The sequence below is a fragment of the Platalea leucorodia genome (assembly GCF_965183815.1).
Source record: "Platalea leucorodia genome assembly, chromosome: 4".
Lineage (NCBI taxonomy): Eukaryota > Metazoa > Chordata > Aves > Pelecaniformes > Threskiornithidae > Platalea > Platalea leucorodia.
In genome coordinates, this window is record NC_138826.1 from 46327156 (window position 1) to 46346599 (window position 19444).

Genomic DNA, 19444 nt, shown 5'->3' on the forward strand with positions numbered 1-19444 from the left:
CTTATCTATATTCTGGCAAGTTCTTCAAAAGCTCATTCATATATCTAAATGTCTTCCCATCACAGCAAATAAAAGGAATCGTGTCTTACCCCAATAACAGTGCCATTCAAAGGACAACCATTCAGAGGTACTGGAAAAGAAGAAAATATTCCATTTAGCATTACCATTATCATGACATTACCGAGACTTAATAAACCACAGGTATACCTTTTTGACTTATTAGAGTTCCAACTGAGGACATTTAGATCCAGTTTCACTGTAAAGAGGCATAATTGAACCCTCTTACATTATACCTTGAAAGGTAACAATTTGTCAGAGCTATCCTGAATTCCATCTCCGAATATCCCTTGCTGAGCTGTTTTTTAACAAGTGCATGGCACAGTGTAAATTTTCCTCTCCGGTTCAAGTGTTGCACTCACAGAAGATGCACTCATGGGTTTTCTGCAAGTTACAGTGCTTATTTCTTCTCCTCCTTCCACTGCTAGCTCCTCATGCCGTGGCTTGTCAATTAAACATGACTACGAGTCTTCCCAGACTGAGGCCAATTAGCTAAATCATCTGATTTAGACTTTTGACCCAAGTCTATGCTAGGAAATGGCCACAGCCACAATGCTCAGAGACACGCAGAAGACAGCATGGCTGCATGTAAACTCCCTGTTCATAGCAGGCCCTGGGGAGAGCGTTGAACCTCCTAGGCCAAAAGTACCTCAAGTCTTCTTTTAAATGCTTAACAATGCAGGTTAGAGCTGTAGAGACATAGCCTGCTATGTCTCTCTGAAGCAATGCAAAATAGCTTCAATAGTAAGTAGTTCAAAAAGAGGCAGTGAACATCAGTTGTAAAGAGAAAATAACAGCAGCAGGTGCTATTGCACTCAATGTCTAAATCATACAAGAGAGCTTCAAAGTAGTACTATACTTGCATAACATGCACTTTTGAAATTGCTGTTGAGAAACAGAAGATTAACACATAAGATGATTCATTCTCCAGTGATTCTGTTTGTCATATCCAAAACCTTACCACATCTGCAAGAAGGACAGCAGTCTATTATTTGGTCACAGCGCAGTTCAGTTCCCTCTGGACAGTCAGGCACATCCATTTGAGAGCAAGATCGATTCTTTTGCTGCACAAAAACCTCATTGTTCACACGGATGCACTCATTGATAATGCAAGGATTGAAGGGGGATCGCCACTCTGTGCCAACCTGATGGGAAATTGTAAAAGGATTAAATATAGGCAGCAGTATTTGCACCACTGGATAGCGGGAAGACCACCATAGCCAACATGCTGGTTTGCAAAAAGCACGTTTACTGCGTCAGGAACAGTCTGTCACTCAACAGTTCTCCACAAATCCTTATCACAACAATCAGTTTATAGAACAGTCTTACAGAAGAGTTGAAAGAGGACACAGCAAGAAAGGGACAACAGAGTATAAGGATCTATTACTCCATTTAGGACAACCAAAATCAGTAAAACATGGTGGGACATTAAACTAGGCCTTCTGAAGGCTTGTTTTATGAAGCAGAGCAGAATATTGATCCACATTAAGAAATGCCCTTGGTAAAATCAGGGAAGAGGCAGGCTGCAAAACGTTACGTTAACTTTTAAAAAGATGGCAGCAGACTGCCTTTGTAAAAGAAATTATTTAAACGTTAATACCAAGCATGTGAAAGTGAGGTGTAGATGAAAATGCAGACACACTATAACAAAAAATACTTAGGGAAGAAAAAATGAGGAGAAGGTCCATTATTTTGAACATATTTAACTTACTGTTCCTGCCTTTGTTGAATCCAAAGCTCTGCATAGGATTAAGCAATTTAATGCTATGGGGGCAGGCAGAGGCTTGCCAAGGGTAGTTGGGTTAGGGACAGAACAAACTGAACAGCCTGAAGGAATGAAAAATGTAGGCAAGAAAAGAAACAAATATCCACCTAGCTTTCCAGAGTGGCAGAGTAACTGCAGCACATTTTAAATGGCTGTTGCATGTACTCACTGCCCATTGGGTTCTTTGAATCCTAAGGGAAGAGGCACACTGCTGAAAATAAACTGCTATTCTGAGCAGAGAACAAGCATGGCCTGGACCACTGCGGTCTGATCTGACACGCAGTAATCATCTTTAGCAACCAGAGAATAATTCATATTTCTGTCCTCATTTACTTCCTGATATTTCAGTGTGTACCAAGTAGGATATTCGATTTGAATAGGACCAGGAAATTCAAGCAATCCACTACTCCACCTGCCAGTTATTCTCAATTAATTTGTATTACTCTCTGAATAATTTAAACAAATAGCTTACAGCCACAGAAGTATGTCCCATTAATATTCTTTTGAGCTAACATTTGTGAAATTACTAATTTTACATAAAAACATTGCTTCCTTAGAGCCTGAAAGTGGAAGATAGAGAGGGTTAGCTTGTTAGAATCAAGTAGATAAATCACATGCCCCCAAAAAAATTGTTTTTCAGTGCTGCTTGCCATATAGGAGAAATAACACATAACTTCTTCATCTCCTTCCATGGAACACAAAACAATTCCAGGGCACTTCTGCTGTAAGAGGAAGTGTCCATGCCACTACCACCTCACCTCGTGCAAACGAGGATCTGCATCACCCCGAGACCAGAATAGCTGCTCCTCACAGGCAGTCTTCTGGCATCTCCCACAACATTCCCCTTCTTGGACGATATACTTGTATCCCTGTGGGAGAAAAGAAAAGGACTGACTGATCCAGGAATAGAAGACAAATGAGCAGATTAATCCTAAAAGAAAACACTGGGATAAATGCATAATGTTAGCAACTTTTTATGGAAAGGGGAGTTTGAAAACAGAACTGTAAGGCCACACACTGCTATTACAAAATAAACAAGTGGTCCACCCAGCTCAGCATCCTGTTAAATGGTTAACATAATCTGTCAAAATAAAAATTAATTTGCACACAACATTAGACACAGAAATTCTTATCTCATGAGTTCCTGCTTAATATATATTTTGAAGAGATATTCCCTTCAGCCACATCAACTAACTGTAGGTACTACCCTTCTTCAGGTCATGCAAATCAACCAATGGGCCAGCCTTGTGAGGATATCAGCTTCTTTAATCTGGTATTGAGCGCCCCTTCTTGGAGTGCAGAAAATGTTGATGGTGCCAAACATTTAAAAAAAAAAAAAAGACATCTGAAATCACCCAGAAACTTCTTCCTTTTGCTAGGATCTGCTCAAATATATAATAGCACAAAGATTTGCCACAAGACAGAGCAGAACAATGATATAAACAGGCAGAAATGGAAAGGGAAGAGATAAAAGAAAAATGCTTTTGGAGGACCCTGAGCTATTTCAACAGCATTAAGCAGCAGTCATTTCCAAATATTAGTTTATTGTATATAAGCAGTTTCTTTTGTGCATTAGCAAATTGTAAAGTGCAAGTCTTTCCAATAACATGGCCCTGCAGAGGAGTGCAAATGTATTTCAAAAATCTTTTTTTTTAATATAATATTATATAAAAGAAAATGAAAGGTAAAAACTGTTTAGTGGCATTTTGGATGCTAATCAGCACTCATAACTCCCCTTTTCATTCCTGAAACTTCAAGGTTAGGATTCAGTCTGAGCATTCAGACATCTGACTGCCCTGTGCTGAAGCAGAAGAAAAGGGTTGATCGGAAATGCAGTCCAAGAACCAGTTTTGACTGATCATTTCATGTTTTCATCTCCTGAAGCAACTAGTCAAATATTCAAACACTGGAATACTCAAGTGAAAGAAAGCAAGGAGTTTTATTCTAATTAGAAATAATATTTTTTATATTTAATAGCTAAGCAGTCTCCAAAGGGCAAAGCATAACTCCGATTTCAATACAGAGTTGCAGGAAAGATGTTCTGTCAAAGAAAATACTGTTCGTGCAAAAAATGCCAATGAAAATAAGCATCATTTTATTTTGGTCAACCCCTTTGAACTGCAATTGCTGAAGTATTTGCAACTGCTCCCTCCATTCATGAACTGTCCTTGATTTACAATATGACGCACATTAGCAAACCTCAATAATCAGAAAAAGTGCATTTTGTATAATGTCATACAATGTAATACTAGACCTAGCTTTGTGGGGAAAGTTGTGCTGTTGAACATTGTGTTTTATATGACTTTTATCTGCTAAATACATGTCTGAAGCATCTGAAGTACAGGATGCAACTTTTTATTTAGTGGCAAACTCAGAGAAATAAAAATCCATGAGCTGTTTGTGCCCAGAATAAACCCAGCGTCCTGACCAAGCAAAATCCAGCTGCAGGACCCAAATTTCACTAAGTTGGTTTCAACAGAGCCCTCTAAAGTACAAACAAAAAGGTGCTATGCAGCAGACTCCAGCTGTGATTTGCACTCCTAAGGCACTAACAAATATGTTGCTTTTGGACAGTTCAACCTGACCGAGTGGCCCTTTGGGCGCTCGGTGTGTTCAAAATCTGGGGGCTCTGACTCCTAAGGAGAAGAAATACAGGAGACCACGGCTCCTGACCTCAGCGCCTGCTAAGCTCCTCCTAAGGCAGTCCCTGAACCACTGCAGCCTACAAACCTGTCTCAGAAGACAAACCTGCAAACTGCAGCAGTCCATGAGCTCCTCAAAAAGCAGAGCAGCCATCTGTACTTGACAAGAAGGTGAACAGTGATTCCCTGCTGTCACAGATCCTCCACAACATGAGAAATATTTCACCATTGGAAAACCCCACCTTATGTACTCACACCATAAAAATTTGGGCCCACAGAAATAAATAAAGCTTTACCACCTTTAGAATTAAACATAAAATAATGTTTAAGGTTATATCTAAGAAAAGGAAAATGTATTGTGCATTTTGAGGTGGTTTTTTGTTGTGGATTTGTTTGGGGTTTTTTTTCTTTGTTTGTTTTTTGCTTTTTTGTTGTTGTTGTTTGGTTTTTTTTCCCCTCCAGTTAGATGACTCATGTACAAAGAGTATATGCTACCAGGATTATTCCTGAGCTGCACAATCTATCAACATGAACATCTGACAAGTCTCAGATACTGTGCCGTCAAAGGTTAATGTTAGATCGAACTAGGCAGACTAAGTATTATCCATCTCTTCCTTCATTATTTTTCATTTTCTAGCATATAGAGGTGACAGTGTTTGCCATGGTTTGTTCAAGGATCCACTTAGAGGGATCCACTTATAGTCAATATTCTGCTTGTCCCCTGCTTTTTCTGGACTGGATCTGCTGCTTTATTCCTCCTCCGCATCTTGCCTTTTTTTTTTTTTTTTTTTTTTTTTTTTTTTTTTTTAAAAAAAAAAACACAGAGTTCAAACTTCAAACAGGGAATTAAAACTCAGAAGAAGCCTTTTGGTAAGTGTCTGACTGTCTGTCACACTGAGATCTGTCTGATCACAGTCTACAGGACTAAAAAAATCCCCGTACCCCGGGAGGTAAGGGATAAGGCAACACAAGGCACCCCTTGCACTTGAACAGGTGCACGTGGCTGACTTGGGAGTGATAACCAGCAGCTGCGACAGAGGACCTGACAAGTGCTCAGTTATGCCGCCAGATCAGGCTGTTTTATCAAACACAAATGCTGAGATAAAGCTGATCTCCCACGTGGAGGGTGAAAGCATATGGATTAAGATATTCTAGATGGGGTAGAAATTTTGCCTACTTTTGAGCTGGGGCTTGGCTTCCAACAAACAAATGAGAAATGCGGATTAATTCTGTAGCATTCAGAGAACACAGATTTTGGTTTCCTTGCCTACTCAAGGCTACTGGAGGGATACACACAGGCTACAGCTTGGCATGTTTTTGCACTCTTTCATTCTAGGGTTGCTCAGGATACATAGTTCACCTTTTCATAGGTGCTAAGCTTTTGGCCAGAAAACTCTGTCAGCTGCCTTTTGGCCAACAAAGCAGGAAAGAAAGAATGGAGATTATTCCTCAACGTAGTATTTTTAAGGCGGTTCCAGTATTTTCCTTTTACATATTGAGATGATTGATAGTACCTAGAGAGGGTTAGAGGAACCAAAGAGAATGAAACTGGCAACAGTAGACTGACAAAAATGGAGTAGCATGGATATAAATCAACGTGAAATGCTGAAAGCAAAATCTTCAGTGACAATGAATCAGCACAATTCTAGAAATTTACCCCAGGTGAGGACTTAATTCTCCATTTGCAAATCTCTAGAACATTAAGGTATCATTTCCTGATTTTCATAATAAATTATGCTTTAAAATGCAAGCAGGATGTTTGAAATTACCTCCCACCAAGACTTTCACAGTTTTTAAATGGGATCCTGTGCATTTAATATTCAAACAACAGTCTTCCTTTTACATTAATTTCTTTGACCTCCTTAATAAACACTATTAAACCATTTACTACGATGCTTTACATGCTACTTCAAAGGAAAATATCCATTTGAAATATTGGAGATTAAAGCCATAGATTTTGTAGTCAGCATCCATTGAAAACATCATTCACTATGCCTTTGCACATATGGTGCAAATGTTCTTGATTTTCATTTAACACAGTCATCAAGAGGTTTGAAAATCTAACCTAATTAATTTACACACACTTAGCCAAATGGCTTTGTCTTAAACACTTATCTCAGAAAATTATGCTTCATTCTTCTCATAATCATCTAATATTTTAAATTATCCAATACTTTAAACCACACTCTTTTATATCACCTACAAAGTACCTAACTCCAAGAACACTGACAGAAATTAAGCAAAGCAAGTGTTCCCTTCACATTAGTATACTAGTGATTTTAAGGTGTTTTGAAAGCTGTAATTCATTTTCATGATTCTCTGAAGGGAAGTAGTCTGATGCACTCTCAGAGAAATAATTTCTGAAGAAGCTGCAGAAGGGAGACACCACTCCTCCTTGTGGCACATGCAATAATTACAGCAATTATCTGCTTGCTTTCTCAAAAACTTTGGTAAGAGAAAGATAGAAGAGAACAGAAAAAGTGAGGGGACTATGGCATATAATGAAGCAAACTCACATCTGGTTTGCAAGGGAGAAGTCTAGATTTGCTGTTAACATCCTCAGAGGACTGTGGGATTGGTTCATTTTAATGAAACATCCACTCTCTTTCCATAGCATTTCTTTACATTCTAAAACAACAGATAGGATTTGAGTTTGATTTTTTCATGCTCAGGAGAACAGTTAACACCGTTCATTCATCAGGGTGAAGAAGCTAGTACACGTATTACATTTTTTTGTCTTTTGGTGTAGCTAGATAAAAAACTGTAAGGTGTTTCCACAGAAGTCAGATGACACAGTCGACAATGACACTCCACAACTTTAAGACCCGGCAACGGAATTAATACCTTCGGCTGGGGCTGCACGGCTAGAAGGCGCGTCCCCTGGGTGGTGGATAGGGGATCCCTCTCTGGAGGGTGCACCGGATAAAATTGAAGAAGGTGCCACGAACCAACGCAGCCTAAGGGAAGGCCACCCTGACAGAAAAACCACTGGCCCTCCAAGTCATGGGGGTTGGGCAGGAGGCCAACTACCTCCTCCCAGAAAAAAAAAAAATAAAAAGTTGCAGAAACGACGAGCATCAACTTTCAAAAAAAAAAAAAATGAAATGGCAGAGATGGAGAAAATCAGTAATGAAGTGAGGAGGAGGAGATGGAACTGGATCGGTCATGTCTTGAGGAAAAAACCAACAGAAGACTGCGCTGTGGCCCTTGGGACTCCAGAGCACGCAGCCACAGACCGATCGAAGTGGAAGAACAATGTTCGCGCCTTGTGTGCCTCCTGGCACTGAGAGAATTCAGATCAGAATGGAATTAATAACCACAAGCAGCAGAGAGTTTAACTGTCATCTTAGTAATGATCCATGATTAAAGTATGTCTTTAATGTCAATACAACTTTAAATGTCATTAATTGGAACTTAAAAAATAAGCATTAAGGCCAATTCAAACTGGATTACAGAACTTCTGCAGTCCTTGATATATATGTCCACTGAATCAGGAATAAGCAAAGGAAAAAAGAAAATCTGAGATATCCAGGTTCTCCAACAGCTATGGTTTTGGTTGTACACCTTTGATAACCATTAAAGGAGCAGAAGAAATGGCAGATTCCCAAAAAGAACTGTCATGGTTTCCACCAAGGCTTTTTGTTTTAAAAAAGCTTTTTGACACTACAATACTTAAGGCTGATTTGTCAAGAAACTGTAGCTCTGCATTAATAATACTTTATTAGAATAACAGATTATTGATAAAGTTATGGCTATGAGCCAGATACTTTAGATCTAATATTTCATAATAACTGCCATACTAGAAATAAGTCTCTTCAACAAATGGAAATGGAAGGGATTCTCTTGCAAAAGCTGACAGCTCTCACATCTGCAGTCATGGTTTTCACTGCATTGGGCATCCTCAAGCTTTCTCACCAAACTCTACACTCGCAGAAAGAGCACTAGTTTGGTTTGTTGTTTGTTTGTTTTATGGATTTGTTTTTTGCTCTGGAATTATGCAGTGTTTAAGACAAAACAGAGGAAAATATTATTCAAAAAAAGTGTGGCATTTTTTTTTCCACACCTTCGCAAGTGCACATATCTATATGCTGTCTGGCCTTGTTCTGATACGAAGGCTGTAAGTTAAATGATATTGAAATACAGTGGTATTAAGGCATTTGAAATTCTTTGAAAACCGAGACACAATTATCTTAATAGAGTTCAGAAAAGATAATTGTTTTTCAGATATTGGTTTGTTTAACTGAAACTAAAACAAGTCTGACAGTGCAGGGTTTCTGCAATAATGTTAACTCAGCCATGAGGTACTGCACATACATGCTCTATGCCCAAGGTCAGTCTTTGACTTCCAGACACATTATTAATGATGTCTTTCCTAAAGCAAAAAGAAGACCCCTAACTTCTCATAGCTGTATATACAAGGTTTGCTAGTGAAGACGTTTCTTCCAAATGTAACTGAATAAAAGCAAGGAGAAAGAAGAGAAATCACATACTGATTTTTCTTATCCTCTGTTCTGAATGCAACTGCATAGATGGGACTCATTCAAAAAAAAAAAAAAAAAAAAAAAAAAAAAAAAGCAGACTTCTTAAAATCAGTTAAAAGGTTTAGGAAAAACAGTGAGAAATAGCCTGCAAAGATTTGGAGGCCTGGCAGAGGAGCGGAATGTGCATGATATATTTGTTTAGAGATTCACTGTATTTCCAGCAAGAAGAAAAAAGCAAGTGAATCTTGTCTCACATGTAGCACTAGAAAACCCAGAATATCGTAGTAGCATCCCAGTCAGCACAGTGAATCAAGCACAGAAGCAGCAAGCAGCACCTGTCCCTCTTAGTTAAAGGGGTTTGCAGTTATTACTGTAGTATGCCCTCCTTTGCATTTCCCACTGACAAATTCCAGCTGGTCACCTGTAATGACACTGGGGCAGTCAGTTGAGTCACAGGCCAACATGAAGACTTTTATCAGCTACTGGACCACGGAGAGCATTGATGTTACAACACACATTTGGAAAACACTTGCTGATTGGTCAGCTGTTTGAATTTTGTGTGGGCTAATGCAATATGTAGCCTAATATTATATTCAAAAGCAACTTGGAGATTTGCATAGCATTAACTAGCTCAACTTTGCTTCTGCACTGAGGAAAAAAAAACAAATTGGCTTCTTCTGGGCTTCATGTCACAGTTCAGGGAGGAACAAACCTATGGGGAAAACCCTGGGTCAGCAAAAGACCTGCAGAGAATATTCTGAATCCCACACAGCCACATGTAGTTGCTCCACATGGACCCCACAGAGCCTACTGAACTGGCAGATTGTGAACACAGCAGACCATGGACTATGGAGGAGCTGCTTCAAGTCAGATGTGCCTTTTCCTGAATGGAATTGGCTAATACCATCAAGAACAATCTCAACTAATCCATGTATATACTGAAAGCCTTACAAAGAGGCAAAATGTATTTGTGGTAGCCTCTGACATTTGCAGCACAACTTCTCTAGCCCCATGGCAGTTGGTAAGGGGTGTGGGTTGTCAGCACTTGGCTGGGCAACCTCTTCTGCCATCTGCTTTTTCTGCAGACCCAAGCTGTGCATTTCCACTGTCCTCCCTGACCGACACATCCATGCTAACCTCATGAAGCAAGGACATAGGAATTCTCAGGGATTATGGGTACAAGGTGCTAGATACCAGAGCAAAATGCAACTGTAGGGAATCACATTTAACTTTACAGTGATTTTCTACTTCCTTATTCTCCACATTATGTTAAGGCAAGGAATGTTAGGGATGTAAACTGGGTAGTTTAAAGGAAGTATAAAAAAAAAAAACATTTTGAACTTGTGTTTGCACAAATTATGTTATGGTCAAAGTCTTCTAATCTATGACACTGGCAAGTGCTGCTGACTTTTAACCAAATCCTTTGACCCTTCTAGAATTCTTCTACCAACTTCTTGTACCAAGTATCTGTCTCCTCCTGCTTGACCAGCTATGTCAATATAACAAAGCAGCTCATACTTCCTTTGTGGGCTTCCAAAAGTAGACCACATAATTTAATAGCACATAGCAGATGTCTGAGCATAATAAAGGCCACAGCATGTGGTGTTATTACTGCTATCATGGACAAAGCTGAGCAATAGACAGATCTGAAATGTTCTTTTCAGAAAGTGAACTTCAGCTAGAACAAAGTCATTTGAAATTGAACTTCAGACATCATGAGTATTATTATGCAAATGGTGTAAATGATAGACACTTCAGGATGCAGTTCTCCTTTTACTGAAATATAAAATAAACTTGTCAGTGATTTCCTTGGCAGCAGGATACGATCCTAAAACAATAACCCTAAAATAAAGTCAGTAATGCTCAGGCCTTCTTAGACTCTGTTCCCAAGATAATTCATTGCTACAACACTTATTTTCTATTTTTCTCTGGTTTCTCTAAACATGCAGGTTTAAAAGTAATCATTTCAGATCCCTATCAGGCCTCTGCTGGCTAATGCACTGGTTTAAATGTTACTCACCTGAGAGCAGAATGTGTTGCATGCTTTGTCATGACACTCCATCATCTGAAGTCCTGTAACATCATCCCTCATACTAGTGCAAGAGCATTCCCTGCAACCATCTTCCCAGGTTGTCCCAACGGGATAGACTACGTTGTTGTGCACACACACCTGTTGAATGCAACAATTAATACATGAAAGAGCACACTGCTGCTGTAAGGGCACACTGCTGGCTCCAGAAGGCTTCTTTTTAAGATATGAAAACTACCACAAACTTTATGAAATACTTTGAACCCAGTAGAAATGGTACAGGTCTTAAAATTGTGGTCACTCTGTTGAGGAAAGGAAAATAAGGGCAACCAATGATGCTGTTTTATAAAGAATAAATTGGAGATTTTTATCTGCATTCGGTGGAATTGCCCAGGGTCTGACTCAGTTTCACTGGAAGTATAACATGACACAATATTTAGAGATAATAAACAGTGAGTCTTGTAGAAGGAACCATGCACACAAAACTTCTTCCAGCTAAATCAGCTGATCTGAAAAGGTACTACTTCAAGCTACAAGCATTCATTCTCTTGTATCCTTAAGCCATCACAGCTGCCACAAAAGTACTGCCATCTCTAATATTGCACTTCCTATTAGTAAATTTTACAGCACGTTATTAAAGAGATAAACATCATTTATTTTTATAGATATAGCAAGTAACTCACAAAGACATAAAATTACTTATGCAAGGTCATGAACTACTTAGGAACAAAAAATAAAGGCTAGATCTCCTGAGTTGCAAGACAGTATAACCTGATGTTAAGCTGTGAGGTAAGGTTGCTTCAACGAAAAGGTTACATTGCCTTGCAACTTCTCCTCTAAGCAACCTTATCTTAAAGGTTAACATAATATAACAACTTAATTAAAGGTTGGCAAAATAAGGAAAAATATATCCTGGTGAAACTTGTAAGAGAGTCAGGTATTAATTTGGCAAAAAGTGGCAATATATTTCATATAAGATACAGTGCCTCCTTAGGCAGAGGCAAAGGTAATCAATGGGCACAAGGAGTTTAGGTCTAAGGTGTCTCAAATATTTCAATAAAGTTACTATAGGATTGAAAGAATATATAGTGACCATACTGACCCCAAAGCATGTACCTCTGCTATCCAGAAACAAAGGAAACATTTCAAAATTACCTCTGAAATTCCATATATATATATATATATATATATATATATATATATGAAACTTCAAGGTCATTCAAGCATTAGGAATATATAAAATCACCTGATTATCTCAAAGTCTCAAAAAAGAGGTTGATTATGTCAGAATAAATGGCTGTAATAAAACAAGCAACAGTGTGATGCAAATGTGTTGCTCTCAGACACATGTAAATTTAAAATGCCCTGGCATCATTATCCAGTAGTCTCTTTGGGGGCTTGTTAATGACTGACTTTGATGCTGTCACTCCATGTACAAAAAATACTTTCATCTGTGGAAATCACACTTCATTCCCCTTACCGTGCCTGGAACACAGGTGGTAGATACACAGCCGCAGTCATTGGTGAGAGATCTGGATAGATATCCCAGAGGGCAACTCACTGTTGAGTTAGTGCAGCTGCAGGTACACTCATATTTATCACAGCACTCAGTCTTCTTAATAGTCAGCTCTCGATGCGGTGGGCAGGAAGGTCTTTGAACTAAGTTGCATGCTTCTCTGTTACACGCTAGCAGAAAAAGGTAGGTACCATGTCAAGCACACAGCATTTCAGAGTGCCGTGAGTGAACAACAGTTCTCTGGCAGCAAGGCACTAATTTGCTACTGCAAACTGTTACAAACCTACTTAAAGACTAAGAAGTAATGCAGATATAAAAGACCCAGGTCAAAAATTGTGTTGCAGGTTCAGGAAAAGTTCCTACCCTGCCAAAAAAATTCTTGTTTCATATACAATCAAAAAGATTTATAAAATAAGCAAAAGAGTCAGAGCACACACGTCCAAGAGCAAAGTGTTTCTCTTTTCCTTAATTCAAAAGCATACTCAGAAAGTGCCAACAACACCCTTCTTCCAAGTCTCTGAAATCATTAAATTTCTGCTGCCTCCAAAATTAAACCTTTCAGAGGGAAAAAATAACGTCTAAAGGAAGTTGTCAGTGTTGCTCAAATGCAACGCTCCAGTGTCACTCCCTGCTAAAAAACAAAACAAAACAAAAACTTACCACATGTGTAATTTGGTCTGCATTCTCCAGGGTTGGTCAGAGCAAGTTGCAGGCCAAACTCACAGACAGGGGCAGGAGGCAAATCACAGGAAACCAGGTCACAGACTAAGAAGAAAAATTGAAAGAGTGTTTAAGACCACGTATGACTACTTAGTCGTCAAGAAAAGACACACACACACATGCACGTCCCCATTAACCTTCTTTTCCCTACACTCAATTGCTATCCTAAAATACAAAGTAAGTTAGACTTCAGCGGGTCAGAGTTTGTTTTCAAAATAGCTTAGGGAACAGTTCAAGTTTGGGTTATGAGGATTAAGGTTCTAATGTTATATTTAATGTGCAAATATAGACCGTGCAAAAATAGGTACTTGAAAAAAGAGTATTCTAATGTCATTTCAACAAATTGCTCTGTTCCCTTTTTCATCTCTTACAGAAAGCCAAGTTTGACATGAATTGAGTCTCACATCCTCAGGAGTTGTTTCTTTTTCCACATAGATGATTGTACATTCATTCAGTGGTTAAAAAATGGAGTATTGCATTAAACAAAACCACAGATTGTATCCCTTTGAAGCATTTTGTAAAAATATGTACCAAGAAGACTCCAACAGTTTATGAGAACCTACCACACTCGTACTCGGGGCAGCACTGACTGGGGTCCCTGCGCAGACGAGGGACTTCACAGGGACCACACTGAACAGCTGGAGTAAGAAGAAAACATCCATAAAACAAGTTTGGATAAGAACTAGAGAACTAGGTAACAAAAACATCAATTAAAGTCCAATTATACTTAGAGCTAAACGAATTTACGTTTGGCAGTAGGGCAAGGTCGGAGGGTGCAGTTTACTTTCTTGTTATCGAGACATGTGCAGATCTTGCAAGGCTCGTTAGCAGGAATCCATGTTTCCATGTGCTGCACCAAAAAAAAAAAAAAAAAAAAAAAAAAACCAAACAGATTGTTAGAAAGAAATCAAATATTCTGGCCACTGGCATGTTGGCAATGGGAGTGGGTGAGGTTGAGCAACACCAATTTAGAAAAACAGAAGGCTATATGCAGCATTGGTTGGTTGCTCTGTTAACAGCAAGAACCTAAGGAGACACATAATTCTGAAATGACTGTAGTGTACCAATTTAGCAAAAGATGTAAAGAATGCATGAATGGGATGAGGAATTACTATTGTTTTAAGCATGAAAAATGCTCAGAAGTTATAAATGAAATTGCAGGCTATTGTGAGTAACAGTGGACTCATGCAACTACATACCATGATTGGATGTTCAGTGGTAATAAGAGAAACAACAATATTTTGGGAAATACATAGAAGTGGCTGCTTTCCCAAATTAGTAGTACTTAAACACAGAGAAATAAACAGTGCATATTTTTTAGTAAGAATAGGTGGGGTGTCATCACTTGATTTCCCAGTGGACTGCAGACTGAAAAGCACCATAGCAAGCCCAAATCTGAAACTATCGCTGCAGTGGTAACCCGAAGGTAATAAGCACATTCAGAAGTTGCCAGTAAAGTACATCAGTATTCAAGCACATTTCTCTCTCTCTCTTGAGAGAGAGGAAAATAACTGATTTTAAAGATGTAGTTATCTATAAAGAACTATCTACATTTAAACTCCATGTGAATAGGTAGATAAGAGTGAAAAGATGCATTATGGGACAATAACGTTAATTTGCACAATCGATCCAGGTTCTGGGTGAGACCATGTAGAGCAGGCTAGGATGCCACAAAGGGAAAAGGTGTCATCCAGAAAACTCTGGAGTGCAGTTTAAAAATAACAGTCTGCTGAGATCTGTACTAATAAGAAGAAAGGAAGGAAATATCTAAGCATACTGCCACCTGTACCCAGAGGTATCTAGGTATTTTAAGCTATCACAGGAGTCTGAAAAGACAGTTTACTTTCAAAGGCTAACCGCATGGCAAGGATAAGACAGCAGGCATGCTAGAACAAGCCAGCCAGAGGTTTAACAAAGCTTATCATCCAAATCACATAGGGTTGGTTAATCGATAGGAAATCTATTTTAGTCAAAGAAAGCTTGCATCAATGTTTTGCTAGTAAAGAACATTATCTCAGGGCTTGGGAAAACTCAGAGCGCTCTGCCAGAGCATTCAGTGGCCTCAGGGTTAAAAAGTCCTGAGAAGGCAGCTGATAGAGAATGCCTACATTTGCAGGTAGTGATATGAAAGGCATGTGGACATTTCAAAACACAGAGAATCACAACATTTGCTCTAACATTTTCAGCAGCCTCAATTTTCAAACAGGTTTTCTTCAGCATAAGTAGGAGTCTCTTTCTAATACCAGAAGAAACGACAAGAGATAGCATGCTGTTAGTAGAGCTCTATGTAGGTGTTGATACCGAGAAGCCCGTAAGCCCAAGCACGATCTGGGGTAGAAAGGAACAGAGGAAAGAACACCAGCAGGAAAGAAGGGGGTTAAGGAAATCATAACCCACGACCAGTTGCACTGCCTGTTGTATTGCTCACACAGCTAATCCTGCAATGGTGGAGATGCAAAACGGCTGTGTGAGCTGATCCTCCCCTGCCCTCCACCTCCCCATCCACACAGCAGCTGCAGCTAAGCCTTGCCATTGGGGTACAGACAAGAGGTTTTCAGAGTTAAAACCCCATTAAGGGGCATGTGACAACTCATGAATTTCAGAACTTCTGAAGAAACAAGTAGATATCATGCAGACATTATTCCCAAGATGTATTCTGAGCTTTTCTCCACGAGGGCTTGAAACAATTATTTAAATGGAAAATGCACAGCATTGCCTCAGGATTCAGAGATTTAAGGCACACAGACCCTAGGCTTTAATCTGCAGTTGCAATAACCATTTCATATAGAATCATAATATAATAACTAGAGTTCTTAGGCTCACCAAGAGTTGTGCACAATTGATCTGTGTTTAGGGCAGTAATTATATATATTGCAAGCTATTTTTTCCTTCAAGAGAAATAATGATTTTTTTTTTCTATTCCTTTTATTACAAAAATTACTGTGGTTTTTTTTTTTCCCCCTTCCAATTTACCAACTCTATAAGCACTACACAAATCCAATGATACTGTATTTAAAGCAAAGATTCAAAACAGAACACAAAGAAAAAATCATGGCCATATGTATGGAGATACTGTAACCTTAAAATAAAAGCTAGTACAAGGTCCATGTGCTCAATCCTTCAGAAAATTCTAACCTTTTGTTTTGATAAAAGTCATTTGGATAATGCAGTTGTGGAACAAAAGAACACACTTTCCCTATGTCTTCCCTCCTGCTGCCAAAATCTGTAAGGTATGTACACCCGAAAAGGGGGCTAAAATGCTGTTATGCTCCTGTACCAGCCCCTTTCCCAACAGGAGGAAACCCTCAAAATCTTATTTAGTGAATACTTTTCCGGTGCGCTGTGTTTTGACAGTACCAGCAGGCAGCACCACGGCACAAGCCATGGCAAGGTGAGATGCCGGGGTCAGCAGCCTCAGACCCGTGTGGACCTGTCCTGTGCGAGCGCAGGCTGCACGGACACATGCAGGGCTCCTGCTGCAGACCTGCAATCTGTACAACTCTTGCATTGGCAAAGCAGTGCCTGAAACACTTCACTTAGTCAAGTGCATTGCTCACTGGTACCCTATCACCTAAAGAAAGGTGTTTGCTCTGTTAAGTCTGATGCTTTTGTCATTATGTTGATCAATGCAAACAATACTTAAAAGAGATGGTTTAGCCACAAATAGTCTTTTCTTCTTTTCAGTTTAACTGTAAATGTTTATAACACTTTTCTTGCCGAACTAAATGTGAGTCTAAATTTGTGTGTGTAAAATGAAGTTATTCAGAGCACATAGTCAATTACTTTTTTAAATATATCTTTTTACTTAAATAATAGACTATCTGCGCGCACACACACACACACACACAGAGAATTCTGTTATTTACAGAAGATCAATGTTACAGAAATGATTATGTCTTTGACAGCAGGTTTGGGGAGTATAAGACAAGACCATCCAAAAATCCCCTAAGAATCTAAAGCCCATAAAAAACTGAAATTAAAGCTGCTTCTTCTTAAAGTCTCATAACAAAACCACAGATTTAACAGGACTGGCTGACTTAGGTGAAAACTCCCAGAGTTGAGTAGCTGGGGGTGAAGATGAACAACCCCTGCTACTTGGAACAGGGGACACAGGGAGGAGCTCGTGCACCCACTGTGTGATGCTGAAAGGGAAATCAACAGTTTCTTTCACTGCAGTCTGGCACCCAGCACCCATAGCTCTTCCCAATCACATTCTGCCACAGAAAGGTCTGACTTAGCCTGGGAAAGTCGATTTTCAGTAAAACTAAAATGATGAATTTCATCAAAGGAATGATTCTCATAAAAAAAAAAAAAAAAAAAAAAAAAAAAAAAAAAGAGGCAGGCTAATATAACTAGACATAAGGTCATCTTGGTCTCACAGCTCCACACTAACCACTGAAAATATTTCAATAAGCTTTGCAAAGAAAATAAGATACATTTTAAGCAAGGGTTCCAGATTTATGATAAAATTGTCATTTCTAGTAAAAGCCTACTGAATGGAGGTGTTTATCTTGGTAAATGTTGACTTATGCCATCCCTCCTCTCTTCCCTCCAGACCTCCCTCCACACAAATTTGTCATGCATTTCCGGGTCTGTACAGTCCCAGCTGTGAATTTTATATCCATCCCTGCCAATTTCACACTAGGGGAGCTACACAGGGCTGACAGACGGCTGCTTATGAGGAACTGGGCTAGAAAATAAAGCACCCAAAGGGGAAAATAGTTAGACTTATAAGACAGATTTACTTGCAAAAGTACAAACCCCAACCACTTACAAAGGTAAGCTGCTAAGTGTAGAGTTACCTGATGGTGTGTGCCATCTTCACTGACACATTGTGTGCAGATTTCTTCATCAACACAGCTGTCATTAAAAATCACCTGTCCGTCTGGACAGAAGCAGCCTTCTGTGGGATAATCCTTGCAGACACTGAGTTTGGTACTATTCTCACAGTGCTTTATGCAGGCTGTGTGGCAGTGATCATATGTCAAATATGTGGGACATTTCATTGCTGAGGAAGACAGAAAAAAACCTCTTTAGATAAAGAGATCTGAAATGCAGAGAAATGTTTCCACTCATACTTTCTTTAGAATTCTGTTCAGGTTTTTGAAAGCCATCATCTGATGAACATATTTCGCCCTCTGCAGCCACTAGCATCTTTGAAAATACATTTTTAAAACTAAGACAATCCACAGTGGAAAGTGATTGAAGGCATTTTCTTAAGTTACAGCCCATGCAGAAATCATCAAGCCACATTTTCAGGTCACGTGAATCAGCAAAGTATGACTTACCCTAATAATGATACAATGGGTTACATGACCTGAACATCTTGCGTAACTTTGTTTTCAACACTGGGCAAGAGACATAAGAATCTGGACCCATCTTTATGTGTATTAGAGAAGCACCGGTAACAGCGCATGGTTAGGAGATATCCAGGACAGACTAAAGTGTTGAACAAAGATTTTTTGACAACTTGATAGGTGGCAGTGTTCCCAAGCAACTAAAGCAAGCTAAAAAACAGAACATTTTGGTACTTCAAAACTGAACCTGCTGGATTTCTGCACCTTATTAACTGAATTGCCTTATTAACAGAATTAACTGAATCAGGGGAAGTTGCATTCCCCCCTAAGCCAACATATAAAATTTTTACTGACGAGTTCACAACACTGAGGGTGTTGTCTCTAAAAGCAAACATAAAACTAAGGCTATAGTTGTTCAAGAAACCTATGGACACAGCTTCCATACTGTGTACTCCCTTAAGTCTACTTTATTTTTCTCTACCGCTTCAATTAGGAAAAATGTTTCTTATTTCCCAGTTTGTGACTGCTGTGAGGTTTATAAAACCTTATTTCAGTCCCCTGACAAAAAACACTGGAATAAAATTACTGAATGAAGACCTGAGCTCCCAACCAAGCAAGCATTCATCAGCTGAACTGTCTACACACACCCCTCATAGCCAAAGGAAACAGAAAATAAATGTCTTGAACGTTAACCCTTTTCTATTTCAAGCCATGCTAAATCTGATTATTTCTGGTGTGCTGGAGTCTATGATTGTATGTGTGGATAGCCATCATAGTTCAGCAGATGCAGAGGAACTTGAAAAGCCACAGGAACTTGATGGAGAGTCCAACCCTGTTATGAAATGCTTTGGCTGGATTCTGAAAACACAAAAAGGTCTATCCAAGTAAAACAGGAGAAATTGCCTGCTTATAAACCTAGCTACCTAGACTATACTGT

General features: G+C 39.2%; 1 protein-coding gene across 1 annotated transcript in view; it reads right to left on the reverse strand.

Annotated features, from left to right (window-relative positions):
- The window catches only part of VWF (von Willebrand factor), a 144311-nt gene that overhangs the window by 18331 nt on the left and 106536 nt on the right, over positions 1–19444 (reverse strand). The window contains exons 38-46 of the mRNA XM_082310963.1: positions 18013–18218; positions 13958–14060; positions 13774–13848; positions 13151–13255; positions 12455–12660; positions 10966–11115; positions 2581–2691; positions 1019–1202; positions 90–130 (exon numbers count right to left, since the gene is read on the reverse strand). Coding sequence (XP_082167089.1) covers positions 90–130; positions 1019–1202; positions 2581–2691; positions 10966–11115; positions 12455–12660; positions 13151–13255; positions 13774–13848; positions 13958–14060; positions 18013–18218 — 1181 coding nt within the window. The remainder of the gene's footprint in view (positions 1–89; positions 131–1018; positions 1203–2580; positions 2692–10965; positions 11116–12454; positions 12661–13150; positions 13256–13773; positions 13849–13957; positions 14061–18012; positions 18219–19444) is intronic.